This window comes from Sander lucioperca, chromosome 14 (genome assembly GCF_008315115.2).
Source record: "Sander lucioperca isolate FBNREF2018 chromosome 14, SLUC_FBN_1.2, whole genome shotgun sequence".
Classification (NCBI taxonomy): Eukaryota; Metazoa; Chordata; class Actinopteri; order Perciformes; family Percidae; genus Sander; species Sander lucioperca.
Window position 1 is genome coordinate 18,366,127 of NC_050186.1, and position 23,011 is coordinate 18,389,137.

Below are 23,011 nucleotides of genomic sequence, written 5' to 3' on the forward strand. Positions count from 1 at the left end.
GGACTCAAGCTTTTTTTCAAAGAAGATAAGACTCTACACTTACCCCTGATTCAGGTCGGGTTGCACTTCTGCCGGATGCCCGTGTCTCTCTGATCGTGTCTCTTCGGGATCAGGACGGTGTGTGTCTGCGTTCGGGGCTGACAGCTCGACTGTCACCTGTTCTTGCACCGTCTTGGTTCTGTCTGTGATCTGAGTAATTGTATCCACCCACTCACTACGCTGTGGAGCCCTATTGTGTTCAATCTCTGTGGCATCTGATTGCAGCTCAGCACTGTGCGTCAAAGTGCCTGTGACAACCTCTACTCCAGCAGACGTATCTGTGACTGCACTAGCTGTAGTGTTACTGCTGGTTTCTGTGCTGTATTTGTTCACTTCACCTATTTTGGCTGCCTCTGCAGTCAGTGAAACTTGCTCTTCTGTCTCTCTAAATCTGGGTGTGATTATGTCTTCCTCTCTTGGGTTACTGGAAGCAGCATACATGTATTCAGAAATCATGATGTCTTTGTGAGACAGATATTGTATCCCCTGACTTGGGAGTTGCTTCCCTCCATTAAGGGGGTCTTCTGTTTCCAATTCCTTGGTCCAGTTCCCCTCTGACTCCTCCCCCTGCCCAAGCGGCTCACTGGAGGGTTGAGCAAAGTTGCATTCCATCAGCGTGTTCACCTGCTGAACCGGTGTGGCCAGTATCTCCTCCTTTCTCTCTTCCTCCCCCTCTTCTTTCACCTGTGGCAACACTGTGGTCTCTACTTCTTTCTCGTGACTCTTTGCATCATTGCCTACGAGAAACTGAGACGTTTCAATCTCCTGCACTTGAGCCTCTGACCTCTGACCTCCTACTTGTTGCTCTACTTCGATTCGGCTATTGACACCCGTTTTCTCTTCATCATTGGCCATTTTGCCTCCTTCATTCTGCAGCTTAACAATTACCACCCGAAATTTTCCCTCATCTCTGTCTCTAATCCCTCTTTCTGCAACCTCCCCATGCTGTGGAAACTCACGCAGCCCAGCCTCTTTCACCCCGTCTACCACGGAAAGTTCTTCCCTTTTATCCACCGTGTACATCTGTTCATCCCCGCTCTCCTCTGCGTTGTCCTCTTCAGCACTGTAGTAGATCTCCATGACACTGCCATCATCTGATCCTAAGCTCAGATATTCTGGACTTAAAGGCCCATCAGACCCGTCCCTTTGTCCGGAAGGAGCAGAAAAAGTCTCTCTTTTTTCAATTCTTATCTCAAGATGCTTTGCTGCACTCATTTTTTCAGGTACAGGAGAAGGACAGACAGGATCGGCACTTGCTTCGTCCATGACTAACTCTTTGACTACAATTACTCTCCGTTTGGAGTCCGTAACCTGAGTGTCTGCCCCTTGGGATGTTGCATATTCTGAAACAGGAGGGGAGGAGCTTTGAGCCACAGGGGCTGACCTGTCTTGAATGAGGCTAAAACTGTCTGATTTCACCTCTGAAAGGGAGCGGCTCGGCTCTGAGTAAGGAGTTTTATCACTGTCAACTGGTTCAAAACCTGAATTGAGAGAGGAAGGTAGATATCTGTGGTAGGTATATGGGTCTCTTTGAGGCGCAACAGCAGTTTGGTAAGAAGTAAATCTGGAGCTCTCGTGAGAAGAAATCACCTTTCTCTCGCTAAAGGTGGCTTTTATGTTCGTATAATCCCCTACAGCATCATCCATTCTGCAAGGAGTAGAGTCAAACTCATGTGAAGCTGACAGGCAAGAGTAAACATTAGTTTCTGTGTGACATTCATTACAGGTTTTAACCATGACGGGTTCTGATCTTGTGTTAGGATGTCTAATCTCGGTATGGATTTGAGGCGATGGGTTTGAGGGGGATGACAATACCTCTGAGGTAAAACTCTGTGGGAAAAGTGACTCATACAACTCTCCATAAACTGCATCTGGACTGACAGAATGAGCACCCTTCTTCCCGCTAACAGCCAAGGTTGTCTTGACACTCGTGGCACTTTTGGGAATAGATCTCTCAGTGCGAGAAATTGAGACTTCTTGATGGACAGAAGCAGAGTCTGAGTTGAGAGCTGGCTCGTCAGCCTGAGGAACAGGGGTTGACTCTGCAATTGTGGCGTCACTTTTGGAGTCAACACTTGCCAGGGAGAGTTTGCCATTTTGAGTTGTACTGTCATCTACATCAGGGGCATCAGGTTGATGATGTGATAATGTAACTCTGGTGGATTCAATAAGAGAGATTTCAGTTTTTGTGCAAGACTGCTGGAGGATGTTATTATCGCATGGGCCGTTGCTAAAGGAGACAGAGTCAACATCCGCTGCTTTTTTATCTGAGGTGTCAAGCAAGTTTGGAGGCTGGCTAGCTGGAAGGCTAGGCACAGTCTGGTTATCGACATCAGAGGTGGTTTCTGTACGAGACGTGGAGGCAGGTGGATTGGCGTTATCATGCACAGGAATGTTCTCTTTCTCCTCTGATGTGTCTGGATTACCCAGCTGCAGCTCAGGGATGGTAGCAATCGGTGCTTTCTGCGGTTCCTGATACGCATCAAGAACATTGGAGCCGTTTGTCAGAGGTTCCATCGCATTTAGTTCGGTGTTTAAGTCAACAGATGACTGTGACTTGTTAGGGAGAGTGAAATATGATTTTGACTGGTTTGTGGCCACAGGGGGAGGAGAAGAGATGTCGAATGTATTGCTGGTGTCGAGCTCTGGTTGAGACATGCTGAACATTGTCTTCGTGTTGGCCTCATCCAACTCCATCTGACTGAGGTCCGTAGGAGTCTAGAAGAAAAACATTTACAGAATTTGCATTTGTAGATGTGGATAAGTTAGCCCCAGTTTGCATCCCTCTTGTTTTATCATTACAACCCACAGAGCCAAGCATTATGTCATTCAGAAAAATAAATCGCTGAACTTTCAAAACAGATAGTCTTTCTAGAATCCTTTGACGTGCAATAACTGCTTTTTGGGGCAGGGGAACAAGTGAAGGCAACATTGACAAATCATCACCTTTTAAGTTAACTAGGGTACTTAGTTAACTAACAGTTGCGTATTTATACATCCAGTAGTTACGGAGCAACATTATTATTCATTTGGAGCTGTGTTTGTGGCCACCTGGTGAATGTAAGTCCAGTATTCACTGGAACATTTATTTATTAAAAGAGCGTCCTAGGTGTATTTTTCAGAAGAACAAATGGTTAATTAACTCTGCTGAGTATATGATCATATAGCTATATAATGTAGGCAGTTGATGCACAAAATTTGCAAAATTAACAAAAAGTGAGGAAAATTAATTTGTCACAGAATTGAGAAAAAAAAAAAAAAAAAAATCACACAGTGAATGGGGTTACCTCCTCTTGTTTCTCAATGTCAGGTCTATGAAGGCCAAAGGTGCTCTTAGAAATATTTCCTTTATCATTCTTCTTCTTCTTTCTAAACCCAAAGGAGAAGGTAGTACCCCTTTTTGGCTTACGGAGGTCCAACTCTGAGTAGCTGAATTCTTTGCCCTGAGAGGAAGAGGGAAGGATGGAGGGATGGACAGTGAAACAGGGAGAGAGGGAGGAAGAAATGCAAGACATTGAATTTCAAGAGAAATATCCATCTAATCTAAAATAAACATAAAATTTTACCAAAAGCATGTAAAATATATTGCCTTAACCAAGACTGTATATGATGATTAATAATTGAGTGTAACTTTTATGACTTTTTACTAAATAAAAAATAAACTGAAAATACATATCCTACATACCAAACATACCTAACCACTGTGAAACCCTTGCCAAGGGTTAATTAACCTCCAAACAATGCCTCTTTGAGTCACAACAATGAGGTTATTGCACAATGAAAAATCATTCCACCAAACGCATTATGAGTCTGTAAAGTTGCCAACAAGGAAAAGAGCTGACACCCTAACTTCATTCCAAGCAGCATAATCTGCTCCACCCTGAAAAAATTAAAGACTAGTAGAACACAATCTACTTAACCTGGTACTGCAGTTGCTGGCTCAAATACTGTGAATTAGAGGGCCTTTGAGGGTATTTTTCTCCATTATATTGTTACATAGCCTGTATTTACAGTATATAATAGACTTACAGCAAATATCATCTGCAGCCAGAGAGATTCAGTTTATCACCAAATAATTTCGTGAGTAGTTTCATGAGCAGGGCCACACCTCAAACGCATTTCTTCCAGCATTCCTATAAATATCCACCTAACAAGATTCAAGATTTCCTTTATTGTCATTGTAACCCTCTCTCTCATTCACTCTCGCATTCTGCGCCCCTCCCACCCCGTTTATTTCTTGCTCTCCTTTCTCCTCTCCATAGGGGGTCTGTCATGCCCGGGTACAACAGCAGATTCCCTACCATAGTTTCCCCACAACATAGTCACCAATCAGATATCAACAAGCGACTTCACCTCATACACCAATCATCTTTCATTAATAAATTGTTTAAAAACATATCTGGTTATTGGTGTGGTCCTGTGTGAAAAAGACACAAAAATGTGCTCCTGCAGGGACACTAATTGCAAAGATAGAGGTGATGCTATTCTGGTGATTACGTGCAAATGTTTTGTAGAGCTGCGATGACAAAGAAGAACGGAACAAGAGGCTGTCTGTCATGTCACCATCAGTCAGTTTTCTAACTGGGTGTGCCTGACAAATTCTTCCTTCTGTGATGGATAATTTGGAAAGTATGAAAAGCAAAGACAACAATCACAGTGGAGTCTTGGCTGAGGCTGTATGCGGTGGACAGGGTAAGTCTGCGGTGTTAGACACATTTAAAGTCTAGTACATTAAGGTGTCTGTGCACAAATAAGTACTAAAACTAAACCAAAAATTACAACAAAAATGCCACACACAAACATTTTAACTGTTTTTGTTTGTAATTTAATTCCTTTTTTTATTGATCACTGTGAATCCAATCATTCTTACTGTACCTATCTACAGGTCCTTCTATTAAAAACTGGTTTTCATCCTAGTTTAACATAAAGTTGAGAACTTTTGAAATAAGAAATATGAAGCACTGAATGAAGCATTGAATTCCACAAGAAAAAAAAATCCTTATTTTTGAGCCATTTTTGTCCGTAAATTAGTCTTTCAAGTCTTGTTGACACTCACTCACTTTCAGTTTCACAGAGGGAAAAAAATAAATCATAAACTACTGTTACACAACTTTTTAGCATTAACCATTTTCTCATAATTGTCAGTTGTAGTCAGAGTGCTTGCTGTTCAGCAAAAGTTATACTGTATTGAGTAACTTTAAGGTTGTCAAGTAGGCAAGAAAGAAACCACAGCTGTTAGATGGCCACATGATAACGTATTAGTTGAGATGATGAGTGGAAACTCAATCATGTTATCACTGGTGACAAATACACAATGTAAATAATATTCAGCTCCCTCCCGGGACACTCAACAAGGGACCTGTAGTAGTCCTCATTAGTGTTAAACCTGACCAACTAAGGCCAATTGGATGCTCTTTACTACTGATAAGCGGGATTACTTTCTTCACATGCCATATGTCCTACAGGTCTAAGCTACAAAGCAGTCAGATCCAAATGATCTTCACCACAACGCTGCTGCTTAGCAAAGCACTGGTGCCCTCTTCTGGAGAGAAATAAAAAGTATTTGGTGTATTTCTCCTGTTTCTCTGTCTAACTCTGTGTCATATTTATGACAGGCGTACCTGGGAAATAAGACCAGAGTAATGCAGATAGAATTAAACCATAACATTGTGGACATCAAATGCAATAATCACAAATTCCTTGAAATTTGAACAGACTGTGTGCACAGACATACTGTGCTGTGTGTGTTATTTTATGAGGTATAGTGTCCTCTAGAGTGGAGTCCTGTATGTTGGTCACCTGTAGCCAAGTGTACTGTATGTCTTTTTGTGGGTGTAACCCAATTGAGATTATAGGAGTGGTTATTAAGTCTAAGTGTGGTTAAATAACAAAGGAAAAATAAAGTAATATGATAAAGATTGTGCTTATTTTCAAAGTTCAGTTACAGTTATCTGTGAGTGTGTGCTTGGGATAATTGATGGGTTAAATAAGTGATTCCCAAACTTTTTCTGCAGGGCCTCCCTCTTGTAGATGAAAGTATTTTAAGCAAGTAAAGCTAAAATTAAAGTATCTTTCTTTCTTTATTTGTGTACGTGTAAAGGAGTCATGATTGTGTAAGCAAGACCCTGAGGGAGCTTCTACAAATTGAAGGTGGAATGGGGTCCTGTAATCACTAACGGCCAATATGCTTAACTTTCACAAAAAAATTCCCCCCCAGGACATTCTTGTTCAGACAAGTTTTAAAATATTTAGAGTGCCGTGAGAAAACCTATAGGCCTGTTCTGCTATCTGAGAGCCAAACACACATATGAATACACTCACGACTAAAATATGGAAGACATTGCAACAAGTGTGTCTTGTATTTTTATGGATGATAATATAAGACTAAAGCTCAACACAACATTAGTCCACATGTCTCAACCTCTTAAGAAACCATAGCGAGAATGCTATTTTTAAACTTTAAACCTTTAGTGCGTAACTTTTGAACGCCCGTGACATTCAAGCCATTGCCAAATGAGTTGATACAAAGCTAATTAAGACTATCAGCTCCACAAAACTCTCTGTATTTCTCAGTATGGCTATGCAATGACCTCTTCTGAAGAGACCATCAGGTTTTTTTCCTCCGTGTCCTTCTTGGCTACTAGCAACTGCGTGGAGGAGGAGTGGGGGTGGTGGGCGATCACAGAAGGGTTGTATCATGTGGATACACCGACAGTTTTTCATTACTTAGAATTCCTCAAGGGGGAGACAGTAACTAGCTTGGATATTTTGAAGTGGGGCTGTATGAGGTACTTAATCCATAATCAGTAATACACTGACTGTGAAAAAGTACCTCATACAACCCCACTTCAAAAGATCAGAATTATCCCTTTCATTTCAGAAAGGGTATATAGTTTAAAACCCTGTCTGGATCAGTCAAATCATGTGAACATTTTGTGCTAAAGACATATTTTACTGGTATACAGTAATGCTAAAAAAGATATTCCCCATTCAGAACTGATGAGGAAATGAGTAATACTTTCAGGAAAGGGCAAAGCAGTAAGTATAAAAACTGGTTATCAGTCTGACAATCAACCATCAGCTTTTGATTGCCAAGCTTGACTCAACAGTTGAAACATTTTAATTGCTTATAATTGTGGTCGTAATGCTTCTGTGTAATTAAAGGCCATATTTTATTAATGAATGATGATCTCCACGATGCTTAAACTGAATTTACATACCACAAATAGTATACAACATACAAATTCTTTCAGTCTTCATTATTGCCTTTTCTTACATACGGCTGCACTCCCAGTCGTCAGAGGAAGGCGGATCCCTCTTGAAACTTCCTCTCCTGAGGTTTGTAACTTTTTTCTAAAAGTATGGGTTTTTTTAGGTGAGTATCTTGTTTAGTTGGGAAGGCTCTGAAACCAATGCTGGTGGGGTCCTATAAAGCTTAGTGGAACATTATAAGTGATATCTGTCTAAAACACACACTGTAACCAATATTTTTGAATTTAAAATACCCAAAATAACATTAATTACTTAATGTAAATAAGACACACAAGTCATTTATCCTACTTTCACACTATTCATCCAGTACAGTTTGACACACAGACACAAAGGGATGTGTGGCTTCATGTACACTCTAAGCTTACTTGCAAACTCAGACTAATGCTCAATATATATATTCTTTTTTAACTTTCACTACAAAATAGTGTTCACTGTGGACTGTTGGCCATTTTTTAATAACTACCTGTGAAAGAAGTCAACAATGCAAACAGTGTGACTGACCTTTGACCTCGGTGCGGTGCCATAGAGAGAAAACCTCTTGTCGTCCGGAGCGATGTTGTCAGCCCAGGCCTCTCCATCCTCGGCAGTGTTACTGGGCTCAGCAGCACTGAGGGGTACACTGTCAAAAACAAATTAGTGCAGTCTCTACTAACTGAAAAATATATTAGCTTAATTTGTACTTTTGAATGTTTCCTGCAGCCGAAACAAATATGTAAATAATGGGAGCTTTGAAGTGCTGTTTGGTCAAACATCCGACACGTTTAAGTTATGTGAATAAAGACAACCTTTTTATAATAAATTAATGAGTTAATATGCAATATACAGTACAGTATACTATAACAATGAGGTAGTGCATGAGGAAAACTATACATATAAGTCATCTTGTGCACTATAAGCAGTGCAGAAGAAGAAGAGAAGAAATATGCTTGCAGTGAATCATTGTTTAGGGAATGTTGAATTGAACCGGCTAAGCAGAGAGTGAGTTTATTTTTCTTAGAACACGTTCCATGTTAAGTGTGACTTTTACATAGAACAAAAGCTTATTATGCCATCAGGACAACATTAATAAACATACAAACTTGCTAGGAAGCTACATTAGCTGTCACCTAAAATAATAAATTGGTAGCTACAAGCCTAAATAAGAGCATTTAATTAGGATAATTACATTTTTGTCCACTTTGTTGCAAAACAACAGGCTTTTGGCTTTGTTCAGTCATCAGAATTGTTTTACGACTCCATAAATAATCATGAGCTATCATCACCTTAAACAAATGATACAAAGGTTGCTTTATACACAAAAGCTGTTTTCCTTTGCACAGCTGGATGAAACAGGAAGTCAAATGACAAGCAAACAATAGCAGCAGCACCATAATTTAATAGACCACGGTCTGTGAATTCAAAACTCGTACATACTCACAAGCGTGCACACAGCAAACATGCACACCATTTGCTGTTATGCATAGGGCTATGCCATTGATCAAATTTTTATCGCAATTTTGGCTCCTAATGATCACAAAAACAATGTAATTGAGAAAAAACATTTTTATTTTGCAAAATACATTTTGCAGGTAAACTCTTATTTATATATATGTCTTGTGTTCTGAAGTGGGAATTCAAAAAGTTAAACGGAAAAATATTAAGGGAAATTTCACAGTTCAAGGTGTTTTCACTGTTTTTTAGGTTTAATAAATGCAACATCTTTCCAGAAGTCAATGAGTAATCCTGTTAAATAATCATTATTTCAATATTGACCAAAATAATTGTGATAATGATTTTTCCCATAATCAAGCAGCCCTAGTTGTGCAGGTAGGAGCGATCTTTTCCTGTACCCATATACTGTAGGTGATAACTGCTCCGACTTTTCCTTGTTTAAAGGCCTAATGCAGCTTTAGCAGTTGGGGGTTTACACTGTTATGTAATTTGAGAGCCTCACATGGACACAAATACATGCAAAAAGTAAAAGAGACAGACAAACACACTTGACTTGAATATTTTAAAGTGGGGTTGTAAGAGGTACTTATCTATAGTCAGTGTACAGTAGATTGTGGTCGACACACTATATTTAGAATATTTTCACCGCTTTACCTTGCTTTCAGACAGCCCTCTCTGACAAGGAACTGTAAAGCCGTTAAATATACACCAGACTCCCTTGACAAAAACAGTATTTTTTTGTCATAAAAGATGTCCAGACATAAGAGGATAAGTGATATCTTTGTCCCTAGGTGATGTGTGTTTACACAAAGAAGCATGCAAAGCCTTTCGCTCTGTGAACTTGCAACACCAACACCTACCATTCTGAAAAAAAGAATCTTGATTTGGATAAAGTTCAACAGGATGTAACTGAGAGATGAGAGTACTTTCTTTACTTTCTCTGGCTGTGCAATAAAATGTGGGAATGTTTGTTTGCATAAGAACGAGATTGATAGAGAGAGGGAAGGAGGTGAGGCCTACAGCAGTGAAACTCACACATTTGCATCTATATCTACAAACTGGCAGACACTTGCCACAGCCAAGCCACATGTTTTAAGCACCATCTCGGTCACCTTACAGGAATAGTTGAACATTTTTGAAAATATGCTACTTGCTGTATAGACAAGACTGGTATCCATCTTCACATTTAACTCTAGGCAAACACATACATGACTCTTTCCTCTAAAATCCTGTTGGATGACCGCTATCTGAAATATCAAAGCAGAAATGTATTTTCTACTTTCTTTCCAGAAGCTCAAACAGTCTTTGGTAACCTCTGTGTGCATTGCTATGGTACATTCAGGCATGCGGACCTAAGGGAGATGACAGACAACTATGTAGGTCACCCTGCTCTGTTTTATAATTACAGTCTGTTTAGAAAAGGGTGTTACGACTGCTTAGCGACACAATGACATTTTAATTGGGCTTTAAATGCAGCTTAAAGGATGTCTGCATCTATGTTGCTGTCATCTGTCGAGGGCCTTATTTCTGTATTCCCACATGTGCAACTATCATCAAGTTATTACCTGATGTATTATTGCCTGATGTATTAAAGTTATTGTTTAACTATTTTAATTGTTTAGAGCACACAGCTATCACTTGTTAAGCATCAAGTAGCTGATGTTAGATCTCAGTCATTTGCTAATTCTGCTTTAAATAGATACACACACACATATTGATTATGCTTTCACTGTCATTCGTTGTAGTGAACCACCATGCAAGATAATTAGTTTAATTCAATATTATGTCAATAAATTACAAAAAAGTTTGCAGAGAGAGAAGTAATCCCTCCATTTAAAAAAGGGATCATCTATATCTTTTGTCTGACTGATACGTAGTGATGCAAGTCAGACATTTGTTAGGCTGTGGAGTCATTTGGAGTCAATACCCCTATTTAACAAAAAACAGACAATAGATAAATCGACAGCAGTATCACCAATTTACTACTTGAAGCCCAACATTTACTGACAAAGCTATTTTAACTTCACTGAATCCAGCTCTATGAAATCCTCTACTGATAATTAACCTGGCCTGTCAATAATGGCCAGGCAATAGTGAAGAAAAGCAAAACGGCAACTAAGGATGAATTCCAGACAAATAGTTCATATAAGACAGCGCTAATAAAAAAAAGAAAGAAACTGGTTAAAACACAAACATAAATCAAGTCCTGTAGGAGTCCTGTAGTACTGCAACACATGGACTTGGATACCAGATATTGTCCTATGTGCATTGCTGCTAATGTAGCCTCAAGATGCTAGCCACAAGTAGAGCTGTAACAATTCCATTCCATTCCATTTTTCTATACAATGAATTGTCTCAGAAGTAATTGTGATTAAAGGCAAATTTAAAAATATGTATTTATTTTTTCAACTAATTAAAGTTTTGAATGAATCCCAGGATACATCTTTTGGTTATATCTGTCATGTGACTCAGATTGTGTCATAACGCAAACACAGCCCATTAAGTAAATATGCTTCTTTTTTATCATAAAACATTGTATTTTTTTCTTAAATGAACATAAAACTGACAATTACCATCAACAGTCATACACCTTAGGACCTTAGCTAATGTTTGCAATTAATTGTGATTCAACAAAGAAAAGGTGATTATCGGTACTTAAAAATGATTGTGATTAGACAATTATTAAATAATTGTTACAGGCCTAGCCACAAGCAAAGATAAGGAACAGGTTACAGCTGTCTGGTTCTTTCTAACTCCACAAGCCCAGATTTTTTTAAATTTTCAAACTTGTAGTCTTCAGTCCCAACCGATGCTGACTTCAGTTGATTTATCAGAATTCGATGGAGTTCCCCTTAAGTGTTCTGTCAGTTAACAAATCAGTTTAGTTACTGTCACTATATCCTTCAACGTGCTTATATAACAATACTTTTTTTAAACAGGGTAGACATCATACTTTTAAGGAACAGATATCTGTTTCCATGTACTTCAACTCACGTCCACAGACAATACTAGGTCACAATAATAGATAGATAGATAGAGATACTTTATTTATCCTGAAGGAAATTAAGGTAATAGTTCACTCTGCTTCAATAAAAAAGGATGAATTATTTCTACTGAGAGGTGTGCAGCAAACTCACTTTATGTAACCACAGTTCCTACAGAAAGATAACAAGTTCCACTAATACAGTGACTCATTTTGACCTTGATTGTTCCGGATGTCAGGTATTTAAACACAGCTGAGTCAATCATCAAAGTTTCAACTATGACTAAGATTTTGCCTATGTATCCTTCAGCACAATGATGGTGTATGTGTGTGTATTTGTATTGCAATTGATTAGTAGTTAACAATGCAGTAGACATGTGGAGCAGCAGGTTTCTCTACAGTATCTCTTTAACCACAGCTGCAACGACAAACCTGAGCAGATACCAAAACGCTGGGTGTGTTTGTCATCTTGAGTGTTTCCTGTCATGTCATACAGCAAGGGGGGTGAAATGTCAAATAAGTCCAAAATGACTTTGACATCCCCTTGAACTGTATGAATTGCTATGAAGTCAAAACAAACAAAATATCTTGAAGATGTATTTCTAAGACCTTGAAATCCTCAAGTATTTGCCGCATAAATACCCAGGACATGGATTAAAACTAAATCCTTGACTAACAACAAAAACAGATTTAGTCTATGTCTCGATTTAATTCTAACTGGGATTATGATTCAGTGGTTGAGAGGCTTTTCATTCTGTTTTAATGTATTATACTTCTGTCCTGCAAATTTATATTAACATAAAGCTTGTTGTTGCTGTTAAACTGTTATCCTTGCGTAACCCGTGTGTGCTACTCATGTGTGCAAAGGCGGTTCTTGTAGTGTCATTTCTTTTTCTTTTTTTGCCCTGTGCAAACACAAGCTGTCTTTCAGTCTGATCTACAACCATGAACAACAGGCCACAATGGTGAAGTTGACAGTGTTGAATGCTTCAAAACTGACTTTTAAAAACGTTCTATGTGCATGTATGATACTGTTAAACTACCTTTGTCTCTCCAGGGTAAGGTCGCACTTGACTTCTACGCCAACATCACCCAAGTTCTTTCTATAGCCCAACTACAAGTGGTGAAAATGAGGGGCTATTGCTTGCAGACATTTTGCACAACACCCTACAGTCTGGTGTTGTGAGAATGTAGTGATAGTAGTGCTTGTGTTTAATGCTTGCAAAATTAAAATATTATCCCTTTAGTGGTTTTGAAAGCAAAAGCAACACACTGGTTTGGACTGGTGGACCTACCTATCTGCCAATATTGGCTAATCACAAATATATTGGATAGTAATTAGGAAAAACTATCATTATGTTTGTCTAACATGTCAAGGAGGATGTACTGTTTAAAAATGAGCACATCACAGGCTAGCAGATGTTTCTAGCTCGGTTTACAATGATGGCTTTATTGCTCAGCTAAAACAGCGTGCCTTCTGCATACATGCCTAAAAGTCATGAATAAAAGTACACACGGCTAAATTTAAGGGATCCGGACTTCTAACTGTTAGCAAATAGCAGTATAAAACAGCCTACTACTTTGTAGTCAGCACGAATGTGTCTCACTATTTTGTTAACAATTCCTTTTCTATAAGATTAGCGCTGTAAAAAATGATTACTTTCATTATCAATTAATCTGTCAATTATTTTCTTAAGTCAATCAACTGTTTTTTTTTTTGTTGTTTTTTTAAATGTCAGAAAATAGTGAAAATAAATAGTGAAAGACACAACACAATTGCCCAAAGCCAAAATTGACCTATTTAAGTGGCTTGTTTTCCCCAATGAGCAGATATTCAGTTTTAGTATCACAAAAGACTAAAAAACACACACTATTCACATGAAGAAGCTAGAGCCAGAGCTAGAGACAAATTATCAATTAATTCTAACTAAATTAATTTGTTCAGCTCAAAATAACATGATCGAAGTGATATAGATCAAAATTTTGATTAGATTTTGTCTTTGAATAAATACATGCCTAATAGGGCTATAGCTGCAATATGTTTGACTTTTCTAAAAAAAAATGTATAAGCTATTGTACTGCATGGTCCTGAAGAATTCTGCAAGCTTTAATTTCTCCATATTTCATTTGTTTTTCTGAACAATTACATAATGACTTTTAACAGTCATGTCTAGACAGAAATGTCCTTGATCTAAATCACTATCATACGGAGCCCCCCTGGTCCCACTTTGTAAAAAAAAAAGTAATTATAACTATCTCGTGGCCTCAAGATAGTATCTCGTGGCCTCATGATAGTAACTCGTGGCCTCACGATAGTATCTCGTGGCCTCAAGATAGTATCTCGTGGCCTCAATATAGTAACTCGTGGCCTCAAGATAGTATCTCGTGGCCTCAAGATAGTAACTCGTGGCCTCAAGATACTATCTTGTGGCCTCAAGATACTATCTTGTGGCCTCAATATAGTAACTCGTGGCCTCAAGATAGTATCTTGTGGCCTCAATATAGTATCTCGTGGCCTCAAGATACTATCTTGTGGCCTCAATATAGTAACTCGTGGCCTCAAGATAGTATCTTGTGGCCTCAATATAGTATCTCGTGGCCTCAAGATACTATCTTGTGGCCTCAATATAGTAACTCGTGGCCTCAAGATACTATCTTGTGGCCTCAATATAGTATCTCGTGGCCTCAAGATACTATCTTGTGGCCTCAAGATAGTAACTCGTGGCCTCAAGATAGTATCTCGTGGCCTCAAGATAGTATCTCGTGGCCTCAAGATAGTATCTCGTGGCCTCAAGATAGTAACTCGTGGCCTCAAGATACTATCTTGTGGCCTCAAGATAGTATCTCGTGGCCAAGATAAGTGTATATAAAAAGGAGAATGCACAATGGAGCAGCTTTTCTCCCCAAAGCAGAGAGTGCATCAAGACATTTAAAGGAATATAAATAATAATAGAAGTTGGTAAATAAACAAGTATATACATGTAAAAAGTATAAATATAGGCTATAAAATATGAAGAAGAATTATAAAGGACTATGGATATGCAGTCTCACGGCAGTTCGTGTAAATGTCACGTTATTTTCTCGGGGAAAGGACGCCGGGAGACGGCTGGGAAACGGCCGAAAATGATGCTCTGCAAGCTGGGAGGCGGCCGCAAGGCGGCCCGCTGGGGACACGCCACAATAACGGGATGGCGGAGGTTGGGTTTAGGAGAAACCTAACGGGGAAAGGGCGCCTTATGCGCCGGGAGACGGCCGCGGGGGACCCGCCACAATAACGGGATGGCGGAGGTTGGGTTTAGGATAAACATAACGGGGAAAGGGCGCCTTACGCGCCGGGAGACGGCCGCGGGGGGCGCTTCACAATAACGGGATGGCGGAGGTTGGGTTTTAGGAGAAACTCTCTGCACTCTCTGCTTTGGGGAGAAAAGCTGCTCCATTGTGCATTCTCCTTTTATATACACTTATCTTGAGGCCACGAATTACTATCTTGAGGCCACGAGATACTATCTCGAGGCCACGAGTTACTATCTTGAGGCCACAAGATACTATCTTGAGGCCACGAGTTACTATCTTGAGGCCACGAGATACTATCTTGAGGCCACGATATACTATCTTGAGGCCACGAGATAGTTATAATTATTTTTTTTTTTACAAAGTGGGACCAGGGGGGCTCCGTACTATCAACTCAATAATCTTAGGAAATGGATTTGGCATGATGCAGAAAATAACCCTTTTCAAACCTCATTAAATACTTTATTGCTGAATACATTTCTTCGACAGCCTACTGTGTGATAAGATTTGAGTTACAATGGTACTAGTCTATAACCTTGACATTCCACTTCCGGGAATGCTCTGGTGCCGCAGGAAATTCCGCCGGATGCATGTATTTTTGCCGATGTCCGTTTCCTTCCGCTTTCTTTGTGTTGGAATTTTAAACTCCAGTGGATTTATGAGGACTATTGTTGACTGCTTCTCAGATCTCTGCAGGGTAAATTGAGACAGCTAGCTGTCAAATCTGAGTTTTTAACTAACTATTTTACATCGGCTCCGTGCGGAGCTTCGCGCCGCCCATGACGCTAAAACCTAATTGTGACGTCAGTGACTTCATCGGACCTCAGCAAAGGGAGGTGGACAGAGAACAGGATGAATGACTGATACCGACTGATGTCTGCGACAAATAAATCTCTTGAATCTTCATTCTTTCTAAACTTCACTCAGTATGTTGTAAACATTACTGTTGCTGCTTTACAAACATCATTTAGTTTCTGCTGGAAACTGAAAGTGACCCTTAAGTCACACTGGCATTGTTTCATTAATTCATCACATTTTAAAGATGACTTCTCTTTTCTACATAATGTGTAGACCTTCTACTTTTTGTTATTTTTGTAGTTTATCTGTTCGACGAAGAGCTGCCCGCTTCCTTTCGGTGCCAATGTTGAGCAATAGTGATGCACAAGGTGCCAGGGAATCTTGCAAGAAAAAAACAGTGATACCTATATAAACAATATAGAAGACATATTATATATGATATAAATTATATGGTTTTGATGAAATTATCAAATACACATCCCCTGTTTGCCAACCTTTTTGATTTTCCTGCCCCCTCCCCTTTCTCCCTGTTTCACCTGAAGTTTCAATTCCCCCGATTTTTAAATGACAAATATCAAAACCTGCCCATCCACTATAATTATTCAGAAATAGCCGAGTGCCACTGCTGTTTGTGATTGTTTTTTTCTACATTACATAGGCCTACTTGTTTCACATATTAATTTGTCTGAAGAGAGCGCGACAGAGAGGAACAGGCAGACACACACACACACACACACACACACACACACACACACACACACACACACACACACAGTGGTGTGCCGTTCATCTGCATGTAGCCTACTCTGCCCGTGCTGCTAAGCCTGTGCATTAAAATGGTTAAAATTGGTGGCAGCAGCACCAACAACATCCACCATGTGTTCAGGAAGTTAACCAACTAATTGATGGGCATAGCGGAAGTAAGTCAGCCAATACAGGTTGAAAGGGCAAGGGCCAATGGGGAAACATCAAGGCTGTGGTCTAAAGCGTGACTTATGGTTGTGCGGAGGCTCCACGCAGAGCTATCGCCGTAGCCTACGTAAGTGGCCTGAAGTTTATACTTGTGCGTTGGTGGGTGCATTGATCTCTTAGCAGGGCCGGCATGTGTCTGTGGGGAGTGTGTTGTAGAGAGAGTGAGAGAGTGATGGCGATTAGCTTCGGAGCGAGTATTGACTCTAGAGGCATAGTGAGAGAAACAAAGTGTCTCCTCTGTGCTTTCTGACCACGGTGGGAAATCTGTAGCAGAAAAAGTTAACCCTCTCCTTGATTTCATGTTGTTTATGGAGAAGGAGAACCCAGAAATGAGTCGGGGGAAATGCAACGCTACCAAGCCACGGCCGAGTGACGTGCGTTGCCGCGACATGTAGTTACATTTTTCGAGAGGTGCACGTCAGGCTACGACGTAGTGTCCGGCGTAGGGTCCGGCGTGGGGTCCGGCGTAGGTCCGTGCCTCCACGTATTAGGAAAAGACAACCGCGGTACGAGGAGAATCCGACTGCCCTTACTGTCAACTACGTAACTATGCGACGGTGGATGTTATTGACGTGGGTCTGCCGTGATGAAACTACACTGTTCTGAAGGTAGACTACAGAAATCGCATCTGGATACTTCACCCCATGCGTTCTCACCGTGTTGTTTCATGTAGGATCTCTCTCTATAAACGTGGACAACCCGGTGGAAAATATTATTTCATCACCATTTTATTTCCCATCTTATTCGGCATTAATTATGTCTGTTCATGTGAAGCACTCGCTGCATGTCATTTCATCATTATAAAGCACTGAGCTGTAGGCTGTTTCTTGTATAAGTGTTCTGTAAATAAAAGTGTATTATTATTGGTTGCTCACGCTCACCCTCCTACCCACTCATAGGCCTATTTATCTGCATGAATCCCAATTATTGATTGAAAATAATTGTTAAATGTATGCAAGATTAGCAGAACGTGTTAGGCCTAAATTGACTATTTGACCGAAGCCCAACACTGACGTCATCACGATCATTCCGACCAATGGTTACTTCATCACTCAGTGACGGAGCACAGAGGGACAGAGTTTTGAAGTTATAGTCCTGGCCCTATAGGCCCTGCTGACCAAGGTCCAGCCAAAAGGTTAAATATAAAGTGGGCAATACATTTGGAGCAGCGTAGGTAATTACACTGTAGGATATCTTTAGGCTAGTTGTGTGGCTCTTTAAAGCACCAGCAGCTGCTTCATGTGGCTGCTCCTCCATGATAAGACATACTACACAACACTTGCACAGTCATGAACACTGGCTACTGATAATTCACGACATTCTGCAAGCATACCTGAGCAACTCCGGCTTCACGGGGACAGAGTCATTCTTCGGCTTTGTCTTGAACTTTAAGAACGAAAACCTCTTCTTCTCGCCCTTATTTTTGTCCACATCCTTCTCCACCGATTCGTCCAGTTTGTCATCAACCCTGGAGAACAAACTTTTCAGAGATCTTTTGGATGAGCTCTTCGCCATCTCTACTGGGCGTGATGTCAGCGAGGCAGAGCGGGACGGGTAGGTCTTTACACGAGTCGCAACTTCTTGCCCGCTGATGATCGGTTCATAAACTGATGAAAATAGTCGCGGAGTGGGAAAAAACTACACGGATACCACTTGTTGACAGATGACAACTGCTGCTGCCTCATTTTCTGAGCAGTATGCAGAGCTCAGGTGTGGCGACGACACGCCCCCGAGGAGCAACACCCATCCCACACAGCCTCCCAATGATACTGCTTTCCGGTGAGTCTTGCTACACACAACCATATATTATGCGATTAAAATGATTCGAAAGCAGTTCATTTTCTCCAAGTCGCTTGCAATTATGCGCACGTTTTTTATTGGTAATCTGCCTAATATGTGAATAATGTCCCTAGTTTCCACTTTTCAGAATTAGCAATTGTCCTTGTTCATTATGACAGATTTACCTGTGTACTGTCCAATTGGATTCTGTCATTGGTTTTTGGGGAAGGAGTGGTTTTTGTATGTGTGTCCTGTGTTTACAATGCTGTTGGCATCTGGTGGTGCTTTTTTTTTTTTTTTTTTTTCTGTGTATGTGTATTAGACATCCTGCTGCACACTAAATTTCCTTTTCTAAGGATAAATAAAGTGGAACTTGAACTTGAACAGATATGGAATGTCTGTCTCCATCTTGATAAAGCTTGGAGAACTAAACACACCAGGGAAAAGAGACCCTGGCATTATCGGTTTATCCCCCTATCAAAATCGTATTAAGCCATGTTTAAACAATATATTCGAAGATGTTATATTTAAAATCTGTATGGCTGATGATAGGAGATAACTAGTAGCACTTGCTATGACACAAATGGGAAAAATTCAGGATCACAGATAATTATTTAAAATGTATAGCTTTTGTATCTAATAATAATAATAATAATAATAATAATAATAATAATAATAGTAATAATTAGGCCTATAACAATAAGGAATCAGATAGATATGGTTGATTGATGGGCATTTACACAAAACAATTTACACATTTACACAATTATGAAATATCTCCTCATTATACCTCCACAGTGTGCAATCACATTGGTTGAATGTCGACATCTTGTGGTGTCTATGCAGTTTGCAACCTGAGCAGAGATCTGCTAAAAGGGCACCAATATGGTACTGGGCAGTGTTGGGTGTAAGGTGTACAGTAACGTAACTACTTTTTTCGGGTAAAAAGTAGTGTAACGCGCTACTACTGAAAATTTGGTAACGAAACGTAGTTCCTTTTTCAATTCGGCGCAACGTTATTTTTCCCAGGGATAGATTACGTTTACAAGTAACGTAAAAGTAACGAGTAAAGTAAAAAGTTACTTTCCATAGGGGGTAACTGAGTAAACTTAAAGTAACTTCCCCAACACTGGTACTGGGGCAGCCTGTGCACATGTTTGCATGCATATGGCTTACTCTGCCTCACGATGGCGCTACTAGCTTTCTCAATCCAATCAAAGTCATTAAAGTCAGTTCCAGTGTGTGCTACGTGTTTGAAAAGGACATGACTATGAACTGATTAAGGCAATGAATGGTCAATTAAATAATACAATTAAAAATGTAACTTTTTCCCTCTCAGGGAATTATAGAAATTACTGTCAACATTTGCAGTAGGCTACTTAAAACACTCAATTCTTTAACTCTCAGATCAATATATATTCTCATGCATTTTTTTAAGTCATGAAATACACGTGATACTGTTAAATTGTATAATTTTGATAATCAAACACTAAAGTTGCCTTGTATTGCTACCCTGTAACAGTAGCCACCCACATTGATTGCACTGCTAATCATGAGGAGGTAACGTGAGATAAGAGACTGAAAGCACAATCTTACATGATCTCATTTTTATGGGGAGGGTAGTTAAAGGGAAATCATATATCACTCATTGTGCTGGGATTCCCCTGCAGCAACTTTCAGGGACACGGAATGGGAACCTCTAAAGTCCTATTTTATTTTGCACAGTGCTCAGTTATGTATATTATATATATGTAGATTTTGACAGAAGGCCTCAAGATCAGGTAATAAAGCAGAACCCATCCTATAGTAAAAGTGGAACATTTTGGGAAATGCATTTTTTTTTTTCAAAAATCAATCTTCTGATCTGACTGGATGAATACATTTGAAACTGTTGCTTTTAATGTCATTATTGTGACAGTCTTATAGTGGTGCATGATCCAATATACAATGAATCCATTTACCAAAGAATCATTAAAATACAGTGAACGCTGGGATTTTTTAGCCCTGGGGAAGTTGCCCACTTTGCCTTGTTCACATCCACTCTATTCCTGAATGGAAAAAAATACCTAAAGACTAAAGTTGCCTGGTATTGTTTTACTTTAACAGTAGCCAAGCATAATATGTTTTAATCGTGATAGACCTCTCATGTTCTAGGACTAGGTGTCACATTCTTTAAATACAATTTTTGTAATAACATTTTTGTAATAAAAGTCCTAGTTTATCAGCATTAGGGTTATTTTTCAAAACAACTCTCAAGCATTCACAGAAGAGAACTGATCAGTATTGTTTAGAATAGCCTCTTTACAAAAGTGAACTGACTAAATATGGCAATATAAACCAACATTTATTATCTTTATATCTTAAACCTTTAGACCCATTTAGCTGATTTCTACAGCGTCACAACTGTTGTGCTATTACTCACTGTGCTATTACTCACTGCCCCTCACACCCATGTACTGTATATGGCCTTTTCTGCTGAAAAAATAAATAACTGCAACCGAAAGTCAAACACTGAGGTCAAACTGGAAATAACGATGAAGGGATGAGTCCTGATGATATACAAATCAAGGCATGCACCACTGAAGAAAAAGACTGTAATCATGTTTGTTGTCTTGTTAACATCGATCACTGGCTGTCAGTAACAAAACTGCAAGTGAACATTGACACACACACACACGAGTCTCTTCTAAGTAAGAGGGCAACTGCCCAAGAAGTCTTGGCTAGAGGCAAACACACTGATTCTGTGTCACCTGCTTATTTACTTGATTTATTGCTAGGGGACTATGTACTATGTTAATTGGAAATTTGCCATTTGATAAAAATTTACTTATGTCATGAAGCATAGCCAGAGCGTCAAAGATAGGCAGGCAGACTTCTTAAAAAACAGCGCAGGTTTATTTGCAGGGTGCCAAACAAGTATAAATCAAAACTTGAAAATATCAAAAGAAACTGGAGCCAAAACAACAAAATCTACTTGTACGAAATGAAACAAAGCATGCTTTTGTGGCAGCACAACTTCTCATCTTTAGGCTTTACCAAATTGTCAAAACAGCACATGTTTGTAGCAGTACGGCTCTCACCTTCTCTTTGTACACCTCAACACTCAAATCTTTCCTAAGCCCGTGTTTGTATTGCAGCAAAAGGCCACTGCTTTTATAGGGCTCTCAATCAGCCCTGGACTGCACCATATCTTCCAGTGGTGAGTCTACCAAACATTTCTAACTTGACCAAATGTGTTAAACAAACACAGAAAATCCCCCATGACTTGGTTCTGTCTCATGATGTCAGTGATGGCATCATCATTACCGTCAATACACCATGCTGTTGGGCGGCTCCTCCCCAAACATTTCTGCACGGTGGACCAAACAAAGGAACAAAAAAAAGTGACTATGAAAAAATGAATAATTAAATGTTCAAACCTGCAACTTAAAGGGGTGATAGAATGCAAAACCGATTTTACCTTGTCATAGTTGAATAATGACAGTTTAGTGGGTAACTAGGACATACATAGACCCTCAAAATCGCATTGATACCTCTTTCCTCTGCAAATTTCACAATTTGAAACTGCCTCTGAAAACGGGCAAATTTGGCTCTAGTCTCTATCTTTGTCACGCCCAGACATTTACATAGGTTACAACACTGATCTGAGGTCAGCTTAGTCTTCTGAATAGGTCACGCAGATCTTAGAAATTGCATACATTGTTCATCTGCTATTTTACCACTAAATTCACTTCTGAGACTTTTATGCGAGAAATCAACTATGTAGAGGTCAAATATGAGCCGTTTTATAAAAATTGATGTCTAATTGCAAATTTTGTCCAACTGTGTGTCGGAGTTCAGCGGCCGGTGCTGCCTGTGTTGCTGCCTCGCCGCCCGTCCTGCCTTCCTTCACAGACCCCGGCCTGCTGTGAGGTAGATGGAGCTCCGTCATGGCCGGCAGCCCACGGCACTCCTTACCCACACAAAGTCACCATTTTTTTGGGTTAATGGACTACCAAACACCGCTGCCCTGACAGAGCTCCAGGGCCTGCAGCTCCCCTCTTCCTGCTAAATGGCCGCTGTGTGTGAGTGAGAGCGCGGTCAGCGAGCTTGTTACGCCAGCAAGCTCTTACCACAGGTTCCAGTTAATCTTATAATGTGTGTAATTATAATGTGTTGAGTTATTTAAACAAACGATCGGGGAAATAAACGCCTCTTGTCCGCGAGTCTCATTGATAGAGCCTGCGGCTGGATGGAGCTCTATCAATGAGAGCTAGCTAGCCTCCTCTTAGAATTCCTCTGAAATTCACAAAAATGCATTAAATTGAAATCGGACACCATTGTTAGCTTTATAAGACCTTGGGGTAGATGTTATATAAGTGGCGTGACGAAATTCAAACTGTAAATATAGCTACTCTAGTTATGCCGGCAGCTGACAGCCAGCCAGCTCTGCAGAGCTCTGTGGAG

The 23,011-nt window shown here is 39.9% G+C and overlaps 1 protein-coding gene across 2 annotated transcripts in view; it reads right to left on the reverse strand.

The window, feature by feature from the left end:
• crybg2 (crystallin beta-gamma domain containing 2) overlaps positions 1-18,742 on the reverse strand; it is a 48,586-nt gene extending 29,844 nt beyond the window's left edge. For both annotated transcript variants that reach the window (XM_035991564.1, XM_031295882.2), the window contains exons 1-4: positions 18,120-18,742; positions 7,813-7,930; positions 3,327-3,482; positions 44-2,757 (exon numbers count right to left, since the gene is read on the reverse strand). In XM_035991564.1, the coding sequence (XP_035847457.1) occupies positions 44-2,757; positions 3,327-3,482; positions 7,813-7,930; positions 18,120-18,301 (3,170 nt within the window). In that variant the 5' untranslated portion in view covers positions 18,302-18,742. The remainder of the gene's footprint in view (positions 1-43; positions 2,758-3,326; positions 3,483-7,812; positions 7,931-18,119) is intronic.
• Between the last annotated feature and the right edge of the window lie 4,269 nt (positions 18,743-23,011).